The sequence below is a fragment of the Triticum urartu genome, chromosome 3A, assembly GCF_056163025.1.
Source record: "Triticum urartu cultivar PI428250 chromosome 3A, HENAU_Tu73, whole genome shotgun sequence".
Classification (NCBI taxonomy): Eukaryota; Viridiplantae; Streptophyta; class Magnoliopsida; order Poales; family Poaceae; genus Triticum; species Triticum urartu.
The window spans coordinates 692,511,877-692,528,826 of NC_141875.1; the positions used below are offsets into that span (position 1 = coordinate 692,511,877).

A 16,950-nucleotide genomic window follows, 5' to 3' on the forward strand; every position below is an offset into this window, starting at 1 on the left:
GAGTGTGGCCGAGGAGCATCACCATGGACGGCGGCGGGACATGGGCAGTGGTGCGGTGACGCGAGCTGTGCTTCTGAAAACCATGGCGAGTGCGGCGGGGATAAAGAGCCACGAGCAGGAGAGTATGCGTCTGGCATCGCGAGCAGAGGAGTTGCGCCCGGCGTCGGGGAGGAGACCGGCGGCGATGTGACGAGCAGCCGGAGCGGAGCACACCGGCGGCAGGAGTTGCAGCCGTTGGAGAGGTTGGGCATCCATAAGCGCTAGAGATTTGATAACACGCTTGATTTGTTCTCCCGTTCGGGATAAAGGTGAGGCTGCCTGCTTTGAGATTCGTAATGCCAGATGTCATGCGCTAGCGGTGGTCTCACATTTGCCAGCGTACGACCCGGTCGTACCAGATTTCTCATGCGGACTTGGGTCCTCCAGAGAATCATGACGCATGCACAGAATTTTTTGCCGCTCGATGACAGTATCACTGCCTTCACTATCAATTCCTCCGCAACGTCTCAAGCCGCCCATGCCAGAAAACACCACAGCATGACAGCAAACCCTTGCTCAATCTTAAATTCTGGTGCAGGTCGAAAGAGCAAAGCCTCTGCAAATCGATCTCAGACAGTAGAAGGTTACTCCAGATTACTGATGCCTGAGGCCATGTTCGGTTAATCCCCTTGCCACAGGGATTGAAGGGGATTGGGGAGTTTTGAGAAAGATTTTGACTTGCAAAGGATTTAATCCCCTTCAATCCCTTTCAAACTCTTCAAACCCTGTCAAATCGAACAAGGCCTGACTGGGCTGGGGAGGAGGTGAGAGGTCACAAACTCACAACTCACAACCTAGAGAGATGTAATGGGGTAATTTGTCGAGAGACGACCTAGAGAGATGGAACGGGATAATTGGTCGAGTGAGGTGGAACGGGATGATTAGATTAGGGGATAAGATTACCAATACCTCTCGGAGGAACGCACAACCCATAGTTTTAGGAAAGCTCCAGTTACCTGCTTCCAGTTCTGCATCTCGTGCTGCACCTGACGAAGCCCGTTAGTACTCTTAATATTCCTACCTTGTTGTGTGGCTTTGCATGGTCCGAGAATTTTTTCCGCGCTTGTCTTCTCCACACATAGGTGTGCACTGCCATGGTTAGAGCTCCAACATACCTGATACGTCATAGCCTTGGCCTTATGCTGAAGATAATCTACTGCCTTAGGCAGCAGCATCTCGTCAACATGGTCAGAGTGAACATTTACATGTCTGAGGTGGTGTTGATTCTCTCTCTCGATCACCTTTATTGCAGAACCGGCAGACTTGGAGTCCCCCAAAGAGTCATGGGGCAGGAACAGAATTCCAAGCTTCAAAGGCGGGGAATTATCCAAAGAAGACATGTTGTCATGACCAGCAACTGCAGTTGATCCCGACAGGTTAATGTATTCAGATGGTGAGATGGGACGTCGCAGAAACACTTTGCAGACTGATTCAGGAAATATGCTCGATAATCTCATTTTGTTTCCACTTCCTTTGCCGTTGTCGCTACTGGAATGAAAAGAAGGCACCATGTCGTGGTCGTATCCTTGACAACATAATGGATCTAGGCGGAACCATTCAATCAAAGTTATGTGAACATGGTTCCGGTGTTGCATGTTTGCAAAATAGGAGAAATCTTGCGAGGGAGCTCTGTGATCTCTTTGATGATTGACAACATCAGTGGTGGACTTGAAGTGAGGCGTCACGAGTCGCAAACACTTGACTATAGTTCCGATTATGTCTGTACTCTCTGAAAGACGCAACATGACCTCAAGTCCAAAATTGTTCTTGGGCACCATGCCATCTTCGTAGATAAAAGATATCGTGGCCTCTAGCCCACGCTCGTTGAACCCAAGTGGACATATCTTAAAGAAGTGATATTGGCCTCCTGGATGCAACATCTGATAAACCATTGTTTTTCCTGCGAAGATATGCCCAATCAGAGGGTCGAAGAACAGGTGTTGTCGTGGTGTTCCACTGAGCTGCACAAATCTTATAAATTCACCAGCACCATCCGCCAGTCTCTCGAATCTTCGGACGGCTGCGGTGCTAGCTGTTGAGCAGTGATCATTGTCGTGGCCGAGGAAAGAGGAGATGAAAACCTTGGTCGCATGAGCCATCCGTCTAGCAAATGAGGATTGCCTTACCACCTGCTCCACCTCGTCTTCTTCCAGAGAAAGTTGCCTGCATGTGCGCGCTACGTCGTTGCAGTCTTGGGCGGCGCGCTTCAGCTTCTTTCGCCAATGGAGCAGGGATGTGTCGGTGATCTGCCACTTGTTGGACGTTTGGAGTGCGGCCTCCATTTTGATGCGCGCCATCTCCAGCCTCTCTAGGCCACAACCCCTTGCTGCTTCTTCAACTGATCTGTCCGGCCTTTTGCTGGTGGGGGCAATACCAGAAATAATCCGGCTAACTGCTTCTCCAACAATGACAGACTTGACCATCTCAGCCATGGATTGTGATTTGTGGGTAGCAGGCTAACCAGTAAGAGATACCTTGCACTACGCACCAGCTCAAGAAATGGATACTGACTCACTTCTACAAGTTCTATTGGTTATTATTGTTACTTCTCCTTGCTTCGTTGGTGTAGTTATCTAAGTGAGCGGCTGAAATATCGAAGCCTGTGCTTCCAAAACAAGTGAGCGGCTGAAACATCTAAGCTTGATGGGTGCCCTTCTGGGTAAGTGGAGACAACAGATTTGTCTCACTCCGTTAGGTAAGAGAGAGCTGGTCTGCTGCTGCATGCCTGCGGAGCAAAATTGGTGAGACAAAATTTATTTGGAGATGAAATCCTTGGAGGTGGTGCCAGCGGACATGGCGTTTAGTACTCCATTGTCTTTTGTACTATGTGTTAGGAATAAGCAACTTGTATTCCCATGAGGCCATAGCCCGATATATATACATGTACAGATGTGGAACATATGCAGGAAACCCCTTATACAACGGGATAAATATAAAGGGGTACATGACTTATATTATAACTCTAACACCCCCTGCAAACTCATGGTGGATGAACAACACTGAGTTTGGAGAGATAAAAGCCATGTTGTGCTCTAGTCTGAGCCTTCGTCAGGAAATCCGCCAACTGTAACTCGGAAGGCACATACTGAAGAGCAATAACCTGATCCTGCACACCAGCGCGCACATAGAAAGCATCAACACCAATATGCTTGGTGAGCTCATGCTTCACAGGATCGCGTGCAATGCTGATAGCACCTGTACTGTCAGATAAGAGCAGAGTCGGTGTAGTGACAGAAACACCAAAATCCTGAAGTAACCACCGTAACCAAGTCACCTCTGCCGTCAAAAGAGCCATTGCTCGCAACTCAGCCTCGGCACTCGAACAGGAAACTGCAAGCTGTTTCTTCGTCTTCCAGGCAATGAGAGAACCACCAAGAAAAACACAGTAAGCAGAAAGTGAACGGCGATCTGAAGGATCACTAGCCCATGTAGCATCCGAATAGGCCTGAAGCTGTAAAGAACTGGAGCGAGGAAAGAATAGACGGTGAGAGATCGTGCCTCGAAGATATCAAAGAACACGAAGGAGATGACTATAGTGAACCGAGGTGGGAGCAGAGACAAACTGACTCAGAATATGAACCGGATAAGAGATGTCCGGACGAGTGACAGCTAGATAGACAAGACTGCCAACAAGATGACGATAACGCGTCGGGTCAGGGAGAGGATCACCATCAGTAGCACGGAGGTGAACATTTAGCTCCATAGGAGTCTCAACAACGCGCTCGTCAGTAAGAGCAGCACGAGCAAGATCCTGGATATACTTTTCCAGGGATATAAAAAAGCCATCAGAGGTAGAAGAGACTTCAATCCCAAGAAAGTAGCGAAGAGGTCCAAGATCAGACATAAGAAACTGCTCACTAAGACGGGCCTTTACAAAGGCAATATAATCGGGGTCATCCCCCGTGATGATCATGTCATCAACATAAAGAAGAAGAAGAGTCCGACCACGAGGAGAAAGGTGAATAAACAATGCTGGATCATGAGCACTTGCTAAAAAACCAGCAGCAGTGATGACAGAGGCAAAGCGCTCAAACCAGGCGCGGGGGGCTTGCTTAAGGCCATAGAGAGAGCGACGAAGACGACATACCATGCCATCAGGAATAGAATACCCAGGTGGTGGCTGCATGTACACCTCCTCACGCAGCTCACCATTAAGAAAGGCATTCTTAACATCAAGCTGAGATATAGACCAGTGGCGTGCAGAGGCAACGGCAAGAAGTGTACGAACAGTAGTCATATGGGCCACAGGAGCAAAAGTCTCGTCATAATCATGACCATGCTCCTGCTCAAAACCACGAGCCACAAGACGAGCTTTGTGACGCTCAAGAGAACCATCGGAGCGAGTCTTGACCTTGTAGACCCACTTACAAGTGATCGGACGGACTCCGGGAGGAAGAGAAACAAGATCCCAGGTACCAGTGCGTTCAAGAGCAGCAATCTCCTCTGCCATCGCAAACTGCCATTCAGGATGAACAACAGCCTAACGGTAAGAAGTCGGCTCAAGAACAGCAGCACCAGCGGTGGGAAATCCAAAGCGATCAACAAGCGGACGAGGACGAGAACGCAAGCCATAAGTAGGCTGAGAGGAAGATGACGACTCATCCACAGAGGCATCGACTGGTCGTGGACGACGAGTGTAATGCTAAGGAAAAGATGGAATAATAGAAGGAGGAATCGTCAAGGTAGAATCGGGGGGTGGCGACGAAGAAGTCACCGGAGATGAAGGTGTAGAATCCGGTGACAGGCTAGGAGAGGAGACCGGGGAGGAAGTCACCGGAGATGAAGGTGGAGAACCCGGTGACATGCTCGGCGAGGAGACCGGGGAGGATGGTGGCTGCAAATTAACTAGAGGTGGAGAAGGAGAGGAAGTGGAACGGAGAGGTACAGTCTCGACGGGGGTGATAGGTGAGTCAGGAAAAGTGAGGAAAGAGATATCCTGCACTGAAAAAGTCGAGGAAGATGGGCGTGGGTAGAAGGGACGAGACTCATCAAAAGTCACGTCTCGAGAGATACGCATCCGACGACCAATAGGATCTCAACAACGATAGCCCTTATGCTCATCACTGTAGCCTAAGAAGACACACTCAACAGACTGAGCGGTCAGTTTGGTGCGTTCGCGAGGGGCAAGAAGAACATAGCAAACACAACCAAACGAGCGAAGCATCGAATAATCGGGAGAACGATCAAAAAGTCGCTCGAAAGGAACACCACCCTGTAGAGCAGCGGAAGGCTGTATATTGATAAGATAGGTGGATGTGGAGACGGCCTCAGCCCAAAAATGAGGCGGGAGAGAGGCAGCAATCATCAATGCACGAGCCGTCTCAAGAAGATGTCGATGCTTTCGCTCAGCCACACCATTCTGAGCATGAGCACCAGGACAAGAGAATTGAGAGAGTCCCGTGCTCAGCAAGAACACCACGCAACATCTTAGAGATATACTCGCCAGCGGAGTCAGCACGAAAAACACGAATGGGTGAAGAGAACTGAGTATGAACCATGGCAGCAAAACGCTTATAAATAGACAACACCTCAGAACGAGAAGTCATGAAATAAAGCCATGTGTAACGAGAGAAATCATCTATGAAAATAATATAGTATTTATGACCACCTTTCGAAGCGAAAGGAGCCGGACCCCATACATCATAATGGACTAAATCGAAAGGACGCTTGGACACTGACTCACTATGTGAATATGGTAACTGAATCTGCTTGTCAAGACGACAACCCTGACACTCTAAAGAGACATCCCCTGAGACAGACCCCAGAAGACCTCGACGAACTAAAGAAGACAACCGAGAACCACACAGATGACCAAGTCGATGATGCCACTGCTGGAAGGAACCAGTAACGGAGGCGACAGAAGCGGAAGAACTGGCGATGGTGGTGGCAGCGGAAGGAACATGAAGCCAGTCCAACTCCCAAAGACCCTGAGAATCACGGCGGCGAGGGCCAGCCCCAACCAGAGTGTGCGTGCGACGGTCCTGGACAGAACAAGAGTCAATGTCAAGGATGACGCGACAACCAGACTCAGTAAGTTGACCAGTAGAAAACAGATTCATGGTAAGTCGAGGAACATGAGCAACATCAGGAACAGAATAAGAAGGAGTGGTAAGATTGCCTCTACTAGCAACAGAAAGTGGAGTACCATCAGTAGTGAAGACATGAACAGGAGAATCCAGTGATCGAAGAGAGGACAAAGTGGAAGAATGAGAAGACATATGAAAAGAAGCTCCAGAGTCCAGAACCCATGGGGATGTACCTGACTGTGTAGAGGGTGATTGCTCAGTGCGGGAAGCATCAGTCACAGAACCAGCAGTACCCGTCGAGGAAGAACCTGAAGCTGCAAGCAGACGCTTAAGTCTCAGAATATCCTGCTCAGTCAAAGCAATGGCTGAAGTTGTCGAGGTAGATGACGAAGTCCCTGAAGATGATGATCGCGCCTTGAGCAGGTGTTTCTTCTTCGTGTAGCACTGAGACTCAAGATGACCATCATTGTTGCAATAGTCGCAATGTGGACAGGGGCGACCTGCCTCCAGAAGGAGTGGGCAAGAGCGGCGGAGCACTCGAGCGAGAAGGGGTCGGTGCAGCAGGTGGCGTAGGAGCACGAGTAGCGAGCACAGAGGGAACCTCTAGCAAACCAGCACCACGTAAGCGAGTCTCCTCAGCACGAATCTCAGAAAGCGCCTCCATGAGAGAAATACGGCCACGAGCAAACAACTGAGCACGCCGGGGCTCAAACTCCTTACGGAGCCGAGACAGGAACTCATAGACGCGATGAAACTCCAAATTGGCCTGGACAGCCTGGCAACAGGGGCAGGTACGACACCCAGCACTGCGGAGAGAACCAAGCTGACGCCAGATAGCAGAACTCTGTGCATAGAAGTCATCAACAGTAGAGTCACCCTGCTGAAGAGCATGCTCCTGACGGACCACAGAGAGGTATAAGGCATCACCAGAAGGCTGATAGCGCTGACGAAGACTGGTCCACATCTCAAAGACAGTAGGAAGACCCAGAAACTCAGAAGCAAACTGAGGCAGAACACTAGCAGTGAGAACAGCGGCAGCACGAGCATCATCATCAAGCCACTGGGTGTAAACAGACAGAGCACCATGATACGTCTGAAGAGCCTCCTCATAAGCCAAAACCCTCTCATCATAAGCACGATCAGCAGCCTCATCAGCAAGCTTAGCCGCATCCTTGGCGACCTGATTAGCATCCGTAGGAAGAACCGATGGAGTTGGCGGAGTAGGGGCCATCGGAGGAACTGGACGTGGCGGACAGCAGACCTCGCCAGAAAGAACACCCCAGAGACGGATGCCACGCATGTGAATACGCATGAAGCAAGTGAACTCGGTGTAGTTAGTACCATCAAAGATCACCGGACAGCGAGGGACAGCAACATAGCCCGATGCAGCAGACATTTTTTTAGTAGAGATCGATCAAGGGGTAGCTGGCAGTCGGCGGCTGAAAACCACAGGGGCAAGGGCCGGCGGAAGCAGGAGATGTGCGTTGATTGGGGCCGGCTGAGAGCTGCGTTGATTGGGGCCGGCTGGGATCTGCAGCAAGGGCCGGCGGGAGCAGGAGATCTGCGTTGATTGGGGCCGGCTGGGAGCTGCGTTGATAGGGGCCGGCTGGGATCTGCGTCGATTGGGGCCGGCTGGGATCGATCCTGCCACTGCGAGCGGGACGAGGACGATCGGGCCTGCTGGGGAGCGATCCGATCGGGAGATCGAGGAGCCGGACGAGATCGATCCGATCGGGAGACTCCGGGAGATCGAGAGGGGCTTCGATCGGGAGCGAGATAAGCCAGAAAAGATCAATAGCACGAGTTGCAGCGTGCAAAAAATTGACCTAGCTCTAATACCATGTTAGGAATAAGCAACTTGTATTTTCATGAGGCCATAGGCCGATATATATATACATGTACAGGTGTGGAACATATGCAGAAAACCCTTTATACAACGGGATAAATACAAAGGGGTATATGACTTATATTATAACTCTAACACTATGCTTGCATGAGAGGTACCGGCAGTACCTCCTCACCTCATCAGAAGAGTACTTGTCCCCTCAGCTGACACTCATCTTGAATATCGATCGAAGCACGCCACCTTATCTTGAAGGTACGTACTGAGCATTCGTTTCTAGTGGGTGCCACAAGCTCATAATTTATATCTTGGCAGGCCTGGACGCTAGAGCAGAGGATGACAACATTTACATACACAATGTATTGATAGCCTAATATAAAACACCTACTTCTACACTCCTATAACATAACACAGATGATGATGATGGCGTGCCTGCCTTCCATCATTTTTAGCCATTAGATCTGCATCTAATGACTATGAGATAAGTTTTGTCATTTTTGCAACAAGACCCCGCTGATCTACACCAATTTGTAGAAAATCCCTTAGTGCTAACCACCCACATACCTCCCTCATCTCTTCAAAACAGCCATGAGGAATACATTTTGAGTGAAACCGAATATATATTTAATTATTTCTATATACACACCAAACCTAGAGTGTTCTTCTTTTAGTTTTGTGAACTTTTATTATTGTACTAAAGATCCGTTGTAACGCACGAGCACATTGCTAGTAATTCCAAAACACTATGAAAACATCGTTGAGTCCGACACATACCTTCCAAATAGCCCGAGCTTTAGACAATTCATCTTTTTTATAGAGAAGTTTATACTACAGCCTAAACTTGTCTTAGGGTTCACTTTACAACCGTAAACTGTACTTTGGTTCAAGTTTCACAACCATTTATAATACAACTTTGAGATGGATTAATCTTCTGCGTCCGCCCTCCCACTTGTGACCCTCTGTTCCCATGTCCTCACCTAGGGCACTTGGCATATGATTTGAAATACCTCGGTGAAAAGTAAAGGAAGAAGTGGGAACTAGAGAGAGCATGGAGGAATCTAGAAACTAAGATTAGGGAAGGATATGGAATAGAAGAGAGAATCAGGAGAAAGAGAAAGCGGCATAACACCAGTCGCCAGGCAATCGCCCAAGTCACCGCTCAAGTTACTATAGCAGGGGAATGTTTTGGTACTATCAGTTCACTGCTTCTTCTTCTTTTAGTGTAGGTATCAGTTGACTGTTGCTACTATTGTCTTGGACAGAACCTTGAGGCCTGGCAAAAAGGAAAGGGAAATGTTTACGTCCGATAGGCCGGTCGAGTGTGAGTCGCACGATCCCACTGGATCAAATGACGTCTGACAGCCCACATGCCCACGACGCTACCGCAGCCTCCTGGCCCACCACCGCTTCCCATCCCTCTCAATCCCTCTCGATGTTCTTTCCATCTGCTCGTCTACTCATCCCACTCCTTTCTCATCCCCTACCTCAAGCACCACTCCCCATCCCCTACCTCCAGAATCACATTCGTTGGAGAAATCACATATGTTCCCCACCTCCCTTTTTTGCATCTAGATCGGGTCGAGACGGGGCTCTGCTTGTCCACTACTTTCTGATGCGAGGAGTACTCAGGGGCTGATGCAATCCGTGGAAGGCATGGCTGTCCATCTCCTCGTCCTCCCCCTCGGCGAGGTTTGACATTTTGCAACTGGCGAGGTTGGAGGTGGTGGCCACCGGTGGTGCAATTTGCTGCTACCGGCACCGGGAAAGCTACCACCGGCACTTGAATTAGCTGCAACCAGGATTCACATTTTTTGAGTGATTTTTTTGCTGCAACCACTCCAAAAACTTGCTACCATCATTTTGCTTTTTGCTACCACCATGGGCAGTCTGCCTTTCGATTTTTTTGCTTAATTAGATCCATCTTTTTTCTGGAACTACTCAAACATTTTGTTATGATGGTCTTTGGTTTTTGCTATTGCCGTCTTAGTTTTTGCTCCCACCTTGTTTTTGATTTTCTCGCTGGATCCATCTTATTTTCCTGGAACCTCTCCAAGTTTTGCTACAATGGTGTTTGAAGTTTGCTACAACCGTCTTTGTTTTTTGCTACTCCCCCATTTGTAATATTATTGCTGGATCAATCTTTTTTGCTGGAACCACTCAAAGAGAGAGAAAGAAGGCTGGAATGGCGTGCAGGGAGCTGCAAACAATTAGAAAAGAAGCTACAACCAGCGTCCTAGGAAGCTTCAATCGAAGGAGACGGAATTTTGGGACCGGCCACCACGCAACCGTGAAAGCTGGAACCGTCGGAAAAAGCTTCAACCGTTTTGTGAAAAAGCTTCAACCATAGAAAAGCTTCAATGGGCGTGAAAAAAAAGTTGCAACTGACGGCATGGCGGGGCGGCAAGGACAGCAACCGGTGGCGAGCTGGTGATGCTTCAGGGCAGGCCTCGGAGCGTCCATGGCTGGTGTCTAGGACGAACAGATGGATGCGATTTTTGTTGAGCAAAAAAATTGATGAAAAGGCTGATTTGACGGTGGATAAAAAGACAACTGACGCACCCGATGCGACTGACCGAACTGTTGTGCCAGTGCGCCAGCGCCTATCAGACGCCGAAAGGAAAAGAAAAAAAACTTGAATGAGCAAAGCCCGTGGGCTCCACTTGCTGGCTGTCTCACTTTAGTTGGTGATGCTAGGCCTACCCTGCCGGTGCTGCCGAATCATGGGCCTACGAACCAGCTCATGCTCAATCCAGGGCCGTCTCTAGAAATTCGGGGTCCTTAGCGAAAACCAAAATGTGGCCCAAAATTTTGAACAGATAACAGAAGAATTGTTATGCATAAACCATACTCTGACTTTATTATATAATTTCAATTATTTTTTATCTGTACCTTATTTAGGCATATATCAACACTAATGTGAAAAAGGTAAAGGGATTGCAAAATGATGAACGTACCTCAAGTCGTTTTCATCCTCAAAAGTACACATCATCACCTCCATCGGCAATATTACCATCACCCCCTTCACTGGCAATATTGCCATCATCAATTTCTGCATCATGAGCCTCAACCTCGGTTACATTATCATCACAACCATCATCAACATTAACATCTGCAGTTTGATTTTCAGAATTATGTTGGGGGTCTTTCACCAAATATCTATCAAGGGAACCTGTTAGAGATTGAGCCTCAACTTCGAGTCTTTGTTTCTTCTTACGCTTTGCAGCGCCAGATTCATGCTTCCTAATTCTACTAGACATGATGAAGTTCCAGGAACAAAACCTAACAAATTATAAGTGATCGTTAATCAAACACAATCTAATTAGTTTCTAACAGTTGCTAGATGAATAGATCATTCAAATACAAAGAAAATGAACTGAAAATAGGACCTTGCACTTGGAGATTAAAACATAGTTTGGCCTGGAGGTGTTCCTCAATCCTGATTGAAGCAACGAAGAGAATTGCGGTCCACCACTGTTGCATCTTCACGCAGCAAGACCATCAGCAATGGGATTAGATCGAAAGTAACTGCGCGGGCGCCGGCACGACTGCTAGGGCCTTCGTCAATCTCCGATCACCGCTCGTGCATGAGACCTAGACGGCAGTTCGCTGCCTGTTCGTCTGCAATAGCTGTGCCTCCAAACTTCTTTTCTGTAAGTCTGTTATTTCGGCCTCTAGCACTAGCAGCCCAGACTCCTGCATGCATCAAAGGCCACCCGTAAAAAAACAAAGACACCACATAGTCACGTACACAGGTACGTCAGTTTCCTTTCCTGTCTTTTTTTTTCTAGCTATCTTTCAGCGGAAGGGAGGCATCGTACGAAGGGTTTTTTTCTCTCGATGGGGCGGCATCGTACGAAGGGTTTTTTCACCTCGCTCCCCCTCAAGCCTTTTTTCTTGTCAACTGATGACTAAATTTAGCAGGAAAAAACAGCGACAAAAATCGATTTGGAGATGCGAGGAATCGAACCCCGTGCCTCTATTCCGCATTGATTAGCGCTCTACAAATTGAGCTACATCCCCTTTCACATGCATTTCATTAATTCAAGCAAATAATATTTATTAACTGACTGCAATCAAGAAAAATACTCGTCGTAAATATATATATCCCAAGAAAAGCGTGAGTTTGTTTTCATGCAGGCGTGAAAGCTATATATGCACCATGCCATTGAGCAGGCTATACTTAAACTAGTTTCTTCCTATAGCAAACAAAACAGTCAGCCGAGACATGGCGACACATGGCTAGTTTAGCCAGCGAACCGCACAAACTAAATCAATTTGTGTGCTCGCTACTATCGATACACAAAAGCATTTTAATTGTCAACTGATCACAGAAGATCAGGGTGGGTATAAAGCTCCCATTAAAAAAAGGCTCTGTACAACACAAACGATGACATCGCTTAGGGCATGTACATCAGTACAGATGCATACTAAAAGGCACCCGAGGCTGTCCGTTAGACCAGCTGTAGTACTCTAACCGTGAACGTTTACCCAGCCCACGACATACACACGATCCGGCCTATGACTAGTGACAGACTCAATACAATGAAAAACAAGCCGCCTGTAGGCAGCGTTTTACACGCGAATAGACCGTCGTTATTTATGCAGACAGGCTTGACAGTTTTCTCCTTTCTCTCTCCCACATGTCATTCATTTTCTTACATGGCTCTCCTTATTTATAGCTGACTGTATAGCGCTGTACATGCCCTTAAAGTAACGCCGGAGCTTCTCCTGTCGACCCAGTTGACGATGCAATCAGCAGTCCATGCAGCGTCACGTAGTGTTCTTTCTTGCCGCCTAATTTTTTAATTTTTGCAGGAAAAGGAAAAACGATAAATGAAAAACCCAATGGAGATGCAAGGTATCGATCCCCGTGCCCCTATCCAACATAGATTAGCGCTCTACCAATTGAGCTACATCCCCGTTATTATGCATTGCATTAATTTTTGGTTTTTATATTTATTAATTAATTACTTGCAATCGGGAAAAATACTTATATCTAGGTCCAGCAATTTTGTTGTTTTAATTCAGTGATTAGTTAAACAAAAATGATATTCTTACGTAAAACTCCTACTCTGCTAGGTTTTGGCCTTTTATCCTTCTTACCATTCTTACCCATGTTCCTTTCAGGCTTGCTATATCTGGTATGTATGTGTTGCTACAATTGAGTTCCCCGAGAGTTTTGGAGATTGTTGGATAGAAATAGCGAAGCACTAATGTGTTTGCTAGTACACACAGAGAGATTAGTGGTGGTGCAGAAATCATTCAGTATCCTCAGTAGAGTTACTAGCATGGCTAGAAGTTTTAGATCGAAGGGCACACTGTGGTTTTACCTAGGTTCGGGCCTCCGCTAATGAGTAATGCCCAGATCCAGCTGCCGGCCCGAGTCCGCCACCGACCATGCCGCCCGCCCGAAGAGCGAGCAGCCGCTCCCCGTGGCGCCCTGGACCGGGCCGCCACGGCCCGCCAGGCCGCCAGAACGGGCGACCCGACAGCGCGCACATCCGCCAGAGAGCCGCCGCACAACCCGCACACGCGCTTGGCCCTGCCGCCCGCGCCGCCGCGCACGCCGTCACCACCCGCATCTGCTACCGCGTCGTTGGCCCCTCGCGAGCGTGGCGCCCCCGCCCCACCAGATCGTCTCGTGCCAACCCTAGGTTGAGCAAAAAGGGGGGAAAGCTTCCCGCCGCCGCCGCCACCACCAAGGCTTTGCCCAGCGGCGCTAGCCGGCGGCGGCGGGTTCAGGGAGACGGGAGGGGGAAGAGGGAGGCCGGCGGCTAGGGTTGCCCCGCTCGGCCGCCTGCGGGGGCGACGCGAGGGGGAGAGGGGAGAGGGTTTCCCTTTCTCAAGTGCAACAAAAACTTACCCCCTCCCCTTTCTCCTCTTCATAAATTTTCAAAAGCTTGGACAATGCTTTTCTTTAGTGATTCTTCCAACTCCAAATCGACCCATTCCACAAAATTCACAAGTAATTCCTTCCAGCATAATTATAAAACAACATACATAGATATTGTTCAGGATCTAACACATCACATCATATATGGAAAAACAGGTTAAATTGAGTTGGAATTAAAAAAAACCCCAAATCAACCCTAACCCTATATATTGAGAACAGAGCACTCACATCCCTTCCCAACGAATTGCCGCCGAACCCTTCAAAAGAATCAGACCCATCTCCACATGACACCATGGTGGTGACAAAGTTGTGGTAGTCAGTCCACTGTTGCGTGAATGCAAGAGCGTGGGGAAAAGAACAGAGATAATTGGGGAACGCAGGAGGGAGACTAACTGTTTCGGCTGCTTTAATCACCCAAGCAATTGACCTAATGGCCTCACCTGCAAGTCGTCTATGTGTGCCATGTCAGCCTGACTAGTGGGTAACAACGGTGTGAAATGTTTAGGATGAGCAAATCAGTAGATCGGTGTTTCGTGTTACAACCCTACCCCAATATTGGTGGATTTCATAGTTTTAGTCCCCCGTGGTGGTTATGTGATAACCTAGCCCAAAAATTGTTTTTTTGTATGTAATTTAGTCTCTTGAAAGATTTCACTAACTAGTTGAGCTCGCACCTGAAGGGCCTGCTCCAATTTTGCAGTGGGAGCACCTAAACGGAGAGTGCCCTCCCTAGTGAGCGTGCGGGAGAGGCGCATGCTGGCTAGGCTTGGAGTTTCCTTGCAGCTCATTCTATTTTTTATATTTTTGTTTTTTCCATTTTCTTCTCTATTTTCTGGTTTTTCTTTTGGTTTTCGTTCTTCGAGCGTGATTCGACCTAGACCAGCTGCTATCACTAGTAAATTTTGTCATAAAAAGCCTTCCCATATTTAGTTGTCAAATTGATGATCCAGGAATACATGTGATCCTCTATACGGAAAAGGAGGGCGTATGAAATTATACCACTTATCACTACTTATGTTCTAACTGATTGAGCCACGTAGTAAACGAGCTATGCACCCTCTCGGAGGATCGCACAGCCCATAGTTTTAGGAATGAACGAGCTACCCGATTCATCATTTGTATCCGCTGATCCTGTTGCACCAGAGGAAGCCCCTTGGCACTCTTAATGTTCCTACCTTGTCGTGTGGCTCTGCGTACTCCGAGCTTTCTTTCCGCACTTGTCTTCTCCACGCATAGGTGAGCACTGCCATGGTTAGACCTCCGGCATACCTGGTACGACATAGCCTCGGCATTAAGATGAAGATAGTCTATCGCCTTAGGCATCATCATCTCGTCGAGTTGGTCCAGATGAACATTTACATGTGTGAGGTGGTGTCGATTCATTGTATCTATCACTTCTATTGTGGAACCAACAGACTTAGGGTCCTCCAAAGAAGCATGAGGCATGAGTAGTATTCCAATCTTCAATGGTTGGGAATTCTCCAAAGATGAACTTTCATCATGACCAGCAAATACGGCTGATCCTGGAAGGTTTTTGTACTCAGATAGTGAGGTGTGACACTGGAAAAACACATGGCAGACTGGTTCGGGAAATATGCTTGAAAACTTCAATTTATTTCTGCTTCCATTGCTGCTGTCGCTGCCACTATGGCAAGAACGCACAACATCGTGCTCGAATCCTTGACAACATAATGGATCTGGACGGAACCATTCAGTCAAAGTTCTGTGGACGTGAACCCAGTGTTTCTTGTGTGCAACATAGGAGAAATCTTGCGTAGGGAGATGGATGATCTCCTTGATAACAATGTCGGTCATAGAGTTGAAGTGAGGTGTCATAACTCGCAAGCACTTCAGAACGGTTCCGATTATGTCTGTACTCTCAGACAGACGCAGCATGACCCCAAGGCAAAAACTGTTCTTGGGCACCTTACAATCTTCGTACATGAAGGATAGAACGGCCTCCAGCCCACGCTCTTGGAAATTGATTGGCTGTATGCGGAAGTAGTGGTACTGACCTCCAGGACGCAACAACTGATACGCAATCATTTTGCCCGTGAAGAGATGCCCAGTGAGAGGGTCGAAGAACAGGTTCTGACGTGGTGTCCCGCCGATCTGCACATACCTGATAAATTCATCAGCACCGTCCGCAAGCCTCTCGAATCTTCGAACAACAGCGGCGGTGACACTCCCCGCAGAGCGATGATCATTGCCGCGGCCAACGAAAGAGGAGACGAACACCTTGGTCGCATGAGCCATCCGTCTAGGAAATGAGGATTTCCTTACCACCTGCTCCGCCTCGTCTTCTTCCCGAGAAAGTTGCCTGCATCTGCGCGCTACGTCGTCACAGTCCTGGGCAGTGCGCTTGAGCTTCTTTTGCCAACGGAGGAGCGACGTGTCGGTGATCTGCCACTTGTTGGACGTTTGGACTGCGGCCTCCATTTTGATGCGCGCCATCTCCAGCCTCTCTAGGCCGCGTCCTGATGCTTCTTCATCTGCTTTGTCCTCGTCTTTGCTGGTGGGGGCAATACCCGAAATAATCCGGCTAACTGCTTCCCCAACAATGACCGACTTGACCATCTCAGCCATGGATAGTTATTTGTGGGTAGCAGGCCAACCAGTAAGAGATACCCTGCACTACGCACCAGCTCAAGAAATGGATAGCTCTCACTTCTACAAGTTCAACTGCTTCTTATTGTTACTTCTCCTTGCTTCGTTGGTGTAGTCACTAGTGATCCAAGTGAGCGGCTGAAATATCTAAGCCTGTGCTTCGAAAACAAGTGAGCGGCTGAAACATCTAAGCTTGATGGTGACCTTCTGGGTAAGTGGAGACAAAAGATTTGTCTCACTCCGTTAGGTAAGAGATAGCTGGTCTGCTGCTGCCTGCCTGCGGAGCAAAATTGGTGAGACAAAATTTATTTGGAGATGAAATCCTTGGAGCTGGTGCCAGCGGACATGGCGTTTAGTACTCCATTGTCTTTTGTACTATGCTTGCATGAGAGGTAACGGCAGTACTCCTCACCTCATCACAAGAGTAATTGTCCCCTCAGCTGACACTCATCTTGAATATCGATTGAAGCACGCCACCTTATCTTGAAGGTACGTCCTGAGCATTCGTTTCTAGAGGGTGCCACAAGCTCATAATTTATATC

General features: G+C 48.2%; 2 protein-coding genes and 1 pseudogene across 2 annotated transcripts; all 3 read right to left on the minus strand.

Annotated features, from left to right (window-relative positions):
- Positions 1 to 938: 938 nt before the first annotated feature.
- Positions 939 to 2,471, minus strand: LOC147981708 (uncharacterized). The gene has a single exon (XM_087516062.1). The coding sequence runs from the start codon at positions 2,469 to 2,471 to the stop codon at positions 939 to 941; it is 1,533 nt and encodes a 510-aa protein (XP_087372188.1).
- Positions 2,472 to 6,418: 3,947 nt separating this feature from the next.
- LOC147981709 (uncharacterized) lies at positions 6,419 to 7,461 on the minus strand (annotated as a pseudogene).
- Positions 7,462 to 14,809: 7,348 nt separating this feature from the next.
- LOC125547228 (uncharacterized) lies at positions 14,810 to 16,387 on the minus strand. The gene has a single exon (XM_048711187.2). The coding sequence runs from the start codon at positions 16,385 to 16,387 to the stop codon at positions 14,810 to 14,812; it is 1,578 nt and encodes a 525-aa protein (XP_048567144.2).
- Positions 16,388 to 16,950: the final 563 nt, after the last annotated feature.